This window comes from Antrostomus carolinensis, unplaced genomic scaffold (assembly GCF_000700745.2).
Source record: "Antrostomus carolinensis isolate BGI_N321 unplaced genomic scaffold, ASM70074v2 scaffold21046, whole genome shotgun sequence".
Taxonomy (NCBI): Eukaryota; Metazoa; Chordata; class Aves; order Caprimulgiformes; family Caprimulgidae; genus Antrostomus; species Antrostomus carolinensis.
In genome coordinates this window covers 24672-36294 of record NW_010322754.1, presented here as the reverse complement: position 1 = coordinate 36294, position 11623 = coordinate 24672, and the positions used below count along the sequence as shown (strand labels likewise).

Genomic DNA, 11623 nt, shown 5'->3' with positions numbered 1-11623 from the left:
GTTTTGAGTTGTGTGTTAGGTGTCTTTGCTTACAGAGCACTATTTTAAGGATATTTGCAGTGAAGCTTTTCTACCTGCTCATCAGGAATGAACAGACAGGAAAAATGGGCAGAGAGTGTGGAGCAACTGGGGTCAGACAGCGGCTGCGAGGCCATCAGCTTTGGCCATCGGAGGGAAACGTGTTCCATTTGCACAGGCGGCTCAGTTTAGAGGATCGATAAAGTGCTTTTAGTGTTTAAAGCTGACTGTCCTCATAAAATATCTCTGCGGCATCGTTTGCTTTTATTGAGGAGAAGGGCAGGATGGGTGTTGGAAAGGCCAGACCTGGAGTAAATTGGTATTTATGTTTCCTGAGGATTTTTAAAGAAATGCTCTCCCCACCTTGGTCCTGGCTGCAGATACAGCGAGAGACATGCGGAGCACAGCCGGCTTGTTCCACCTGCTCCTGGTGCATCTGAGCTGCTCTCACCTAGTGCACTGGACATACAAAGGTAATGAAAAATGAGGCTGTTTTGGGATCGCTACTGCTTGCTAAAGACACTCCCATCCTTTTTGTGCTGCAGAAGCAATGCTCAGCTTGTCTGTCTTTCCATTAGCGAAAGATCTCCACAGAGCAGCTAATTTATTCCGCTCTATTGATGCTTGTGTGTCTTGAGAGTGATTCTCTTCAGTGTCATCCCTTTTTACTCCTTTGTGTGGTTAGGACACGTTGTCAGAGTTGGCAAACCCCTGAGTTTCAAACAATGGGGGAAATCTTTACAATGTGTTAGAATAAAAGCTGCCCTTTGGATGATCCTGGAAGGAAAAGCCTTAAATAGTGCCTGCCAATGATTTTATTGTCATATCCCATGTAGTACAGATCACTAAGAAGAGCTTATTTATGTACTTATATATTTTGTGAAATTTTATCTAATTTTCATTTCTTTTAGAGGGCTGTTTGCAGAGCTCATTGAAGGATAGTCCTTTTATGATCTTCAGGGGGCTGGGAATCAAGCTAAAAACAAAGGATATTGGTGAATAGATGCAGTATTGCAATTAGGGCACTAAACTGTTTGCAGAGGCGCTCTCTGCCGGGTTTCTGCATCTCCTAAACCCCTGTATTTAATCAATGTCAGGAAACAAATACCTGCAAACTGACATTGCTTAAATGAAATAAAAATAAAAATTAGCACATAGTAACTAACCTGTTACCTGGCTGTAATTATAATAATTTGAAAATTAGGAAGATGATGAAGTAGCTTTGAACCATTTTCTTTTTACAACAATCACCTCTCCTTCCAAACCATGCCACTGTGCTCAGGAGAAGGGTGGGTTTTGTTAATAAAAACATACCCAGGACCTCATAGTCACCCCAGACTCCTCCTATCCCAGAAAACCTACTAAAGGTTCAATTTACTTAAACCATTTTGCTCCTATTCTTTTGTTAGCTCTGTCACTAGTTAAAAATAGCAGATTTGCTGTCAGTTCCTGATGCTAAGCAGAGACTTCCCACCTATTGCCCTGGTCCTGTTCACTCTCACACAGGTTAACAACCTGATTCCCCACCTTTGGCAGTTGAGACCCATTGAATTCCCCGTTTCTACACTAACACTGCTTCTCTTTCTGTGGAGGTTCAGGCTGAAGCTCTTACTGCAATGCAGGTTTCTTATTTTGCGCACAGCTGTCCTGCAGACAGAATAATGTATATTTTCACTCTCAGGGAAGGCAGAGCAACCTTTTATTGCTGCAGCTCCTGATGTTATAATAACTAGATTGACATGCCCTGCTGGCAAATGAGGAGTTTTCTGACTCCTGAGCTAACAGCAGTTCTCACCATGTCCTAATAACCTGGTTTACTTCTCCATACAGAAGGAGAGCTGGATGAAGAGCACTGGGGAAAACACTTTACAGACTGTGCTGGCAAACACCAATCTCCCATTGACATCCAGAGGAAAAAAGTGAGGTACAACCCCCAGTTGCTACAGCTGGAGCTGAGTGGTTACGATGGGCCTTTGGAGGGGGATTTCACAATGACCAACAATGGTCACTCTGGTAAGACTGGGGGGATCCTTCTCATTAACTACCTAAAAAGCAGAGCTGGTCAAGAAATCATTGCTGACCGATGCTGGCAGCCAACAGTGCAGGGAACAGCCCAGCAGCAGCAAAGCAAAGGCCTGACATTTTTGAAACACAGATGTCTAATGATAGAGCTGTCCATAAAACCCAACCCTTTTATCCACAGCTCTTCATTAGCATCATACATGATGAGTTCAGGCTGCGTGCATTCAACAGGAGAAAGAACATACCTAGGACAGCTGATGGAAGAGATACCCAAACCTGCTTTTAACCTATAAAGGAGGCTGTGGTGTATCCTCCAGAGGTTTCACCTGGGCAGTGTAGCATGCACTTCTTAGACTGCATTTGGGGTATAAAGGAGACTTTATGAGTTCCCAGCATGCACAGGCTATGGGACCAGCTCCTCTGTGTTCATCTCAGCCCTCTGCCATAGCTAGAACATCATCCCCAACCTTCTGTAGCCAGCAAGTGACACTAGGTTGAAACACGGTGGAATGAGCCAGTTTTGCTGGAGCAGTAGGCTTTATTTTCCTTCCCTGGCTGAGCAGACGTCCTGGGAGGATGTCAAGCTCATGACAGTGCAGGAAGAGATTATTCAGTTTAGCTGATTGAAATTCTATTCACAGACAATGCCCTTTTTTGAACTCACCTTACTTTGCCATCTCACTTCATTCTGCTCTCCTAGTTTTCCTGTTTTCCTCAATCACACATAAAAGCTCTCCAGAAACACATAGATCAACCAGAGAAATAAAAGGCAGTTACATTTCCGCAAGGTATTGTCTCTGTTACACATTATCAAGGGATAAAAGGCAGCTAGAGCAATATAGATTGACCCTTTCTTTCAGTGGGCTACCAGACTGCAGGACTATAGTAGTGAGTGGTATGTGGGACAGGCTGACTCCACTCTGCATTCAGAAAATGCCTTTTTTGCCCCTGTGCAATAGTAAGAACTAGAAGCAATAGGAATGGAGAACCATCGTTCAGTAGAAAGTTTCCATCTGAGGTTCAGTTAGATGCTGGTCACACAAAGTACAACACAGAGGCAAATCCCTCCCTTATAGTCAGGATTGATAGTTCAGGTCTCAGGGAGGAAAGCTGAAGCCCAGCATGGGTTAAAAGCCTGGCCTTTGGCCATGCAGTCTCAGGGCAAGGCTTCTAATTTAGGAAGTCCGGAATTCCCCTGCTGCAGTCTGTAATTCATTGTCTAAATAATTCATCAGCTGGTACTGTTCAGATAATGCTTTTGGACTACAGATGAGCAACAAGAGAATTTTCTAATAGCTGTAGTGGGGAGTGAACAAGTATTTTTGGGAAGGTGTTTGGAACATAAAGCTGGTAGCTCTTTAATCCCTCATGACAGTCCTTTTTTTCCCCTCTCTGTAACAGAGAGAGAGAAATAGGGAGAAATGAAGTGATGAGAGACACACTGCCTTCAGAGAAAGACTGTTGTGATTATATTTCTAAAAATTATCCTCCTCTTTGTTGCCCACACAAGCTCAACATTCAGTTAGAAGCTCTCATGTCAGCATTGCTACCCTGACTGCCTACAAATTAATTGCTGCAGGTTTAAAATTCAGATCTGACTGCACATGTGTATTTTCCTGTTCCTTTGTTAACATCAAAACAAAGATTTTCTAATGCAGGGCTTTTCAGTAAAGCACAAAGGCAAATGACTGTCCTTATTCCCAGCTCCTGGGAAGGCAGGCTGGGTTTTCCTACTGACTTCAGTAAGATGGGACAGGGTAGTAATATCTCTCAAGGAAAATATTCTATCAGGCAACATCAAAAAACATCCAGCAGATCTGAAAGAGACAGGAGATGGATTTATCAGCAGGACTCTCAGGCTCTCAGGAGCTGAAGACCAAGTGTGTCACTTAAGAAACCAGCTACACTTTCTCTCTAGTTATGTATACTTGCCAGTATAATTAACAGGCTAAATCCCACCTGATCAAGCCTATTTGTAGTAGTGCAGAGTGTCTGCACAAGGAATTTGGATCTATCTACCACATCTGTGCAGACACACACAGAGATAACCTCAGGTTAATTAAGCCCTTTGTACTTGGCATTTAGATTTTTTTTTTTAACAGGATTTATCTGGAAGATTAAAATGTCATCCACGCAGGGTGTATGCAACTTCCTCCAGCAGCAGATTTTTCTTAGAACTGGGACCTCAAGCGTGGCCTTCATTAACTCATTAACTCAACCGCCTCAGAGGCCAGAGATGGGAAAATGGGCTGGCTCTATGTGCTGTGATCTGTAAGGCAGGGATGGACCAGAGCCCAAACTGCAGAGCAGAAATGCTAGAGAAATGCCCAGTTGCACTCAGATGTACACTGCGTAGTCCCAGCTGATTTTCCACTGCCTGGTAAAACGAGAGCTAAGCTGGAGTAAGGCACTTGCAGCTCAGAGCAGTTGTACTTCCCACAAGCACTTTACACAAGTGAAAAGTAGAAGCAAACTGGGCTGTTACCTTCATGCTTTCAGCAAAGTATTTGCATAGAGTATCTTACAGAAGACTTAAGCTTCCCACAAAGTCAGAACACCTTTCTCCAGCTGTTTTGCAGAAAGTAGAAGCTGTACTTGAGGTAAATAACCTTCATTATGGAAGGCAGTCAGCAGGGACCTTATGTAAAAAAAGTGGGGTTTTCCTGCTCTAGACTCTTTGGGATATTACAGGGAAACATTTTTTTCATCTTGTTTGTCTGTAACCAGTTTACAAACAAGAGAAAATTCTCACAAACCCAAACTGTGACTATTGAATCATATAAACTGTGCTACGTTTTGCAAGGATAGTTGGTCTTTTTTTATAACATGCTCTGGGCTTTCATTAGGATTAGGAGGCAATTCTTTTTCACTCCTGGGTTTGGCATATTTATTAACATAGTATATGATTTGTGGCAGTACATTAGCAGGAAGACAAATGTTTCACAGTCTCTTTGTGAATACTCCTTGGCAAGGAGAAGCAAAGATATTTGTGTCTACAAATCCTTTAAGCATTAACACAGCCTTTTCAAACTGACAGGGCTCAGACCCAGTATTCCTGCTCCTAGAAGATGCAGAGTCCAGAATACTGGGAATTATGATGACAGGTTAGATCAGGCCAGTCACTTTATTGATTTCTATCCCCCTTTTCTACCTTGGAAATGAAGTGGTTAACAAATCTGTGCAGAGCTCTGCAAGCTGTGATGTACTGTAAGAGAGATGAGCATTAAAGCACTTTTATTAGTGCCTAAGGAAAAGCCCAGAGCTGCTCAGATGGAAAAGAGCCCACAGACACTGCTAGTGCCCAGTCATCTTTGTGCCTGGTGAGGTCTTTGTGGTGCACCAGCCTGAGGTCAGGGAAGAGTTTAAGCAAACCTAGCTTTAAGCTTCAGTGGTTCTCCTTGTATGCTGGAGTTATTTCCCTGAACACGACTGTGCCAGCTTATTTCAGAGGGTTACTGGCAGAAAGCACCAGGCACTGTCAGCGTAACTACAACAACTGGCATGACTGCACCCATTGCTGTCTCCAACTCTGGGTTTTTTTCAGTTCAGATTGATTTGCCACCCACCATGCACATCTCCAGAGGGCTCCCAGGCCTCTACACAGCTGTCCAGATGCATCTCCACTGGGGTGGCCTGGACCTGGAGACCAGTGGCTCTGAACACACCATAGATGGGATGAGATACTTCGCAGAGGTACCTGTGAGCAGACGGGCTGGAGGGAGGGTGCGTTGTGAGTCTTGCAACTGGGAAATGGGAAGCTGCAGCCCAGCAAGCCTGCAAGAAGCAATGCAGAGGCAAGTGGGAGAAGCGGGGCTCCCCTAAGTGCAGGTGGTTGGTGCAACGCAAGGGCTGAGCCTGATGGTGCTGGCATAGAAGACAAAGAAAAGACAATAGCACTAATATCCTTCAAAGATGGAGTTGCTCCTCCACATTCATCACAGACCTATTAAACTAAGGGTCTATTTGGCTGTGCTGTGAGGTACAAGGAGCAGGGACTGGGACGGTGGCTCTCCCTTCAGTCTGTATTGGGTCCTTTAAAGCACCAAGGAAGCCATTTATCACTTGTTAAATAACCCTGTCTCTCTTCCAACAGCTGCACATTGTCCATTACAACTCAGCTGACTACTCCAGCTTTGAAGAAGCCAAAGACAAACCAAATGGATTAGCTGTGCTTGCCTTCCTGTATGCGGTAGGTTTGACACCCAGGCTGCCGAGCAAGGCCAGTCTGATCACTGCTGATCCTATAATCACAGTCCAGACACAGCAGCCTGTACTGGGTTTGCACCTCTGTCCTAAGAGCTGATGTCTGCCACCAGTTTGAGGAAGCTGTGCAGCAGCAGGGCTATTCTTCCTTCATGCCATCTGGGATTCACACAATATCAGCCAATATAACTTGGGAGCCTCAGAAAAATTTGCCCCATAAGAAGTACAGATGGATTATCAGGTGGGGCAGCTGGGTTTTCCCTGCTGTACCTCAAGGCTTCGCAAATGGGGACACTTGATTTTGTGGGGATTTAGAAGTGGTGAAAAAGGATCCTTATAATTCACTGTTCTACTCAGGATCTACACATACCTTATCATGCCTAGGACTGTCCAGCTTATCACGAGATCTGTGATAGTATTTGTTCTCTGTCTCCCCATTAATTAGTCCCCCAGGCTGATCAGCAGTATAGAAGGACAGGCAGGTCACTAACCTTTTGTTCAAGTTTCTATACTGTGTTTAGGATGGGCACTTCGAGAATACTTACTACAGTGAATTCATTTCCAAACTGGCAAGAATCAGGTTTGCAGGTAAGACCTTTCTCCATCCTTGATATTCTCAAAACCTGTATGCATGCACTGCACCTGGGGACAGAGACATTTTGCTGCTGCTTTGCTTGCAGTTACATGGCCAAGCATCCTCAGCCACACACAGCTTCACACCATCCCTGCCCACACAGCTCGAGCAGTAGTCCAAACAGCAGGGTGGCGTGGAACATGCTCAAGGCAGCAATAAACACACTCCTGGCAGGTCTCTGCAGCACCATCACATAACAGCTTCCTACCATCTGCACACCCAGGTAGCAGGAGCTGCTGCACCAATGCTTCCTGGGAGGACTAATGGCTACTGGCAGAGCACTGAGGTGCCCACCACCTCCCAGACCCCAGGTATCCGAGTGACAAACCATAGATCCACTGAAAGGACCATCCACTTCACTCCATCTTCATCCAGTTCTGCCAAGGGTCTAATATACCAGTGCTGTGGGCAAAGTGATTTCCTAACCTCAGCTCTAACATCACTCTCACCTTTCTCTTTATTTCCCATTAATTGTTAACGTTGCCCCTCTGTTTCCTTTTGAGGTCAATCTACAAAGCTCATTTCTCTGGATGTCCAAGCCATGCTGCCAGAAAACCTCTCACACTTCTACAGGTACCAGGGCTCACTAACAACCCCACCTTGCTCTGAGAGTGTCATCTGGACCATTTTTCATTCTCCAATTATCCTGTCACACACACAGGTAAGCAATTGCTGTTTGCCAGACAGATCAGCCTCTCTTGCCTCCACGCTTCACCCTTCCACACAATTTTCCTTTTTTGTTCTCCAGTGATTTTGGGAACAGCCTGAGAGAGGAGCTAATAGGGCATTTCTCACACAGGGCTTTTGGGATAGACTCTTATGCAACTGGAATTACAGGTGGCCGTGATGCTACAGCACAGCCAGGGCCAGTTGCTGTACAGCAGCAGTTTACTTGAGGTCTGGTGAGCAGTGACAAAGCTCTCTGCTCAGTTAAGCTCAACTGTACTGAAACACTATGAAATGGAAGATATCAGTCAGAATCAATAAGGCAAAAACTATTGCAAGAGTCCAAAAAACCCCCCAAACCATAAAAGGCTTTAGCAGGGAAAAAAGTAACACAAGTAAAATAAGCTTACTGTTGAGTGGTTCATCTTCCTTAATGAAAAAGAATCATCAGAAGCATTTTCTTCCATGAAAAGAACAAGATAAAGTGGAGACTGCAGCAGTGGAGGATCACAGGGTATTCTCATTTGAAAAAGAAACACTCTTTTTGGCAGTGAGAAAGCAGTACACTACAGAATAGCAGCAAAATCTCCATCCATGCATACCATCAGGCGGCTGTTAAAAACTGCCTTCAGCAAAATATTTTTATCATGAATTAGCTGATAAGAGCCCTCATGCTCTGTTCCTTTCCCTCGTGAATAGTCAGCAAGGGTTCCTCTATCACAATTGCTGTGTTTAATCTGCACTGTGCTTCTTAGCAAAGCTGTTGACCTGTTGCCCTCCATAACAAGCCTGCACCCCTCACAGATCAGCCTCCTGGAGAGCACCTTGCTGGACTGGCACAACAGGACACTGCGCAACGACTACCGGCACGCTCAGCCCCTCAACGGGCGGGTGGTGGAGTCTTCCTTCAGAGCCAAACTCACCCAAGGTAAGAGGAGGCAGCAGGCAGGACTCAGGCTTTCCTCCGTGCAGGTCCTGGCTTTCTGTAAATTCAGCTGTCTGATTGCTCTAGAACAATGCCAGCCAGAAGAATTCAACCTCAGACTGGAACAAATCCAGATGCAGCTCCAAGACATGAAGAGAGAGTTGCTGAATGGAGTGAGCCACATAGGTAAGAAACACACATCTATTCTTGGGTCCAGCTTACTTTCCAAGGGTGAAGAGCACATGCCCTGCTGTCCTTGATGGCCTAAATCATTAACAGGTTTGGTACTGATACATGCAGGTAGAATTTTGTCCCATATCTAGGCCTGCTGATGGAAATTCTTCAACGACAGCATCACTACAGCTAGCCCTAATCTAGCTACTCACAGCAACTACAGCTTTCTCCTGCAACACGTAAGCACATTTTTACAGGGCGAGATTTAAGCTCACAGTTCACCCAGGATAAGTAATCACCGTCTCTTATTTCACACAAGATGAGAAAATCATAGAATCATTAAGGTTGGGAAAGACCTCTAAGATCATCAAGTCCAACCATTAAAAGAGGAAGGGGGGAAAAAGTTATTTCTCCCAAACAGTTGGGTGAGGGAACTAAGCTTCTCATCATTCCAAGCCTCTTCCCTGTTGGTATGACACATGCCAGTAGCTGTGGCTCAACACAGCTACGACTGTCACAGCCCTGCTAGCTCCTCTGGGTCTATTCTTCAGGATTTGGGCTGATTTATAAGCGCTGTAAGAAATGTAACAGCTGGTTCTTTGGTTATTTCAGGTATTAAATCCAGCACTTTTCCAGCTTTCTACTTCCCTGTGGAAAACATCGAGAGTTTTGTGAACGTTCATCCCCTCCATGATATGTCTCTCCAAGCCTTCACCTTATGTTCCTGGACAAAAGCCCAGCACACTGGCAGTCAGACTGTTCTTTCCTACTCCACACAGGAGAGGGATAATGAGCTAGTGATGACCGTGGGCACAGATGTGGGATTGTGGATAGGAGGCCATTTCATCAGCTTCCCCCTCTACCACAAGGCACAAGATTGGCTGCACTACTGCATGGCATGGGCCTCCCAGTCTGGAATGGCAAATTTATGGCTCAATGGAGCTGCTGCTAAAGCAGTAAGTATCCAGAAGGGGTATGTGATCCAGGCTGGAGGGACACTTGTCCTTGGGAAAGCTAGAGACACACTTCTTGGGACATTCTCCAATGGTTTTGTAGGGTGGATGACTCAGCTGAACCTGTGGAGTCAAGTTCTTAGTCCTGCAGATGTTCGGGCACTTGCACTGTGCAAACCAGGGCAACTGAAAGGAGATATCATAGCATGGGGAGAAACCTCTGTGACCCTCTTTGGGGGGGTGGTTCTGGAGTCTGACACCAGCTGTCAGTGATCCCAACTTTTTTTTTTAAGGCAGCAGAAGAATCCAGACTGCTTGCTGGAGAAACCAAGAAAAAATTAAGGTTATTTTGTTGTTTCTCCTTCTGCTTTGTATGGGCTCACTATGTACCTGCTAGAGCCCCAGGTCATTTGTCCAAATAGGTACATGGGAGCAAAGCCTCCGTCAACGGGATGGAGGCAAAGACCAGAGCAGAACTTGGCACAGTCCAACACCTTGTATCACCACATCCCTCCCAGGAGTTTAAAGTCATCAATCTTACCTACACAGATTTTCCTACATGTCAAAGAGCCACTCTCTAATCAAAGGAGACACTTTCTCAAGTAAAATTTTTCTCTGTTCCTTCACCCAGTCTCAGTTCCTCACCATCTTCGCTGCATGCATCCTTCCCATTCTGATCATCAAACCCCCACCACTTCCCCTGCAGGCACGACACAGGAAAGGGTACAAAGGGTACAAAGCCCTTGCAGGGCAGAGCTGATCCTATGGAATCCTTGTGCTTCGACAAGCCACGTGTCATCTTTTCTGTAAATAGATGTAGGGACTGAGTGTGGAAACAGCTGCGTTTTCAACATGTTTCAGGGTTGTTTTCATCACAAGTTTCAGGGCAGGTATAAAACGCATCTTAACAGGTTAAAGTAAATCATGTGAAGGACTATTCCATCAACAACACAAAATCCACGCCAGGCTGGTCAACAATTCTGCCTTTTTTTTTTTTTTCCTTCAAAACAGAGGGGAGCAGCCCCACATAACAATTAAATTCAATTACCCCATGATAAATTCTGCTGTAATTAACCCCCCAAACCCTTAAACTAATAAATACTTTAAGAAATCCTCCATTTTAATCAATGTGCACTTTACTTCTGAGAGTCAGCACTCAGAAGCTCAGACTCAGAGCTTTTCCAGACCAATTTAGCCTTCGGGTGGAATGGTGCCCTTGGGGGACACAACCAGAAACCAGTAGAAGGACCAAACTCTAAACCATTTGAAGATTTTTTTCCAAGTTGTTTCAAGTACCTGAGAGCTGATTTATTTCAAAAATTAAATTTAAGCAGCTCAATGTGAGAAGCTAAAGACAAGTTTGGACATGTTTGCAAACACAGGCTCCAACCTGTACCCCACTGCACAGGAATCAACCCCAATCTGACTCCTGCGACGCAGCAGGGAGGTTCTGACCGAGTTTAATACCACACAACTGGGGGACAAGTGAGCTCCAGCTGGCTCATGGGTACAGAGTAGGGATATGGGGTTAAAGTCCCAGTTAAAGGATTAAGAGAGGGACTGTTGCTCTTTGGCAACTGAAGTGTAAACACCAGGGAGTGAAATGAGCCAAATAGCTCAAAGACTAGAGTGCCCCTGCAACAAATGGGTATAAATTGGCTGGGAATAAGCATCACCAGATGGCTCCTAACCCCAAAAATAGGCTTCAGAAGGACTCCTCAACAACAGCTAAGGACTAGGTTTGATTTGAAGGAGACAGTGGTTTGAAGGAGGTGAGATTATAGTGATATGTGGTCCTTTGAAGCACATAAAGGACAGACAAGGGCTGACAGGATAAATGCCATTATCAGACCATCTAAAAAAGAACCTGAGAACAACTGACACTCTCTCCACTCCAGAGCACCATCACCCATGCTGGACCCTCAAATACATGAATGACAGTTCCTCAGAGGAATATCATGCACTCCTTGCCCCCAGCTGACCAAAACTCAGCCCAAATGGTGGCGTGTGTCACCAGGGACATATATC

At 45.1% G+C, this 11623-nt stretch overlaps 1 protein-coding gene across 1 annotated transcript; it reads left to right on the top strand.

The window, feature by feature from the left end:
- Positions 1-436: 436 nt before the first annotated feature.
- CA6 (carbonic anhydrase 6) lies at positions 437-9868 on the top strand. Its single transcript, XM_010170367.1, has 9 exons — positions 437-491; positions 1849-2031; positions 5585-5733; positions 6134-6229; positions 6765-6831; positions 7381-7538; positions 8348-8471; positions 8556-8631; positions 9223-9868. The coding sequence occupies exons 2-9, from the start codon at positions 2010-2012 to the stop codon at positions 9866-9868; spliced, it is 1338 nt and encodes a 445-aa protein (XP_010168669.1). The 5' UTR covers positions 437-491; positions 1849-2009.
- The last annotated feature ends 1755 nt before the right edge of the window (positions 9869-11623 follow it).

What these genes read in the sequence shown, in the direction of transcription:
- CA6 (XM_010170367.1), top strand. Translation starts at nt 2,010, where the DNA reads ATGACCAACAATGGTCACTCTG. An exon ending in TTATCCTGTCACACACACAG is followed by an intron (nt 7,539 to 8,347) that starts GTAAGCAATTGC and finishes CACCCCTCACAG; the next exon opens with ATCAGCCTCCTGGAGAGCAC. An exon ending in CAAGACATGAAGAGAGAGTT is followed by an intron (nt 8,632 to 9,222) that starts GCTGAATGGAGT and finishes AAGCGCTGTAAG; the next exon opens with AAATGTAACAGCTGGTTCTT.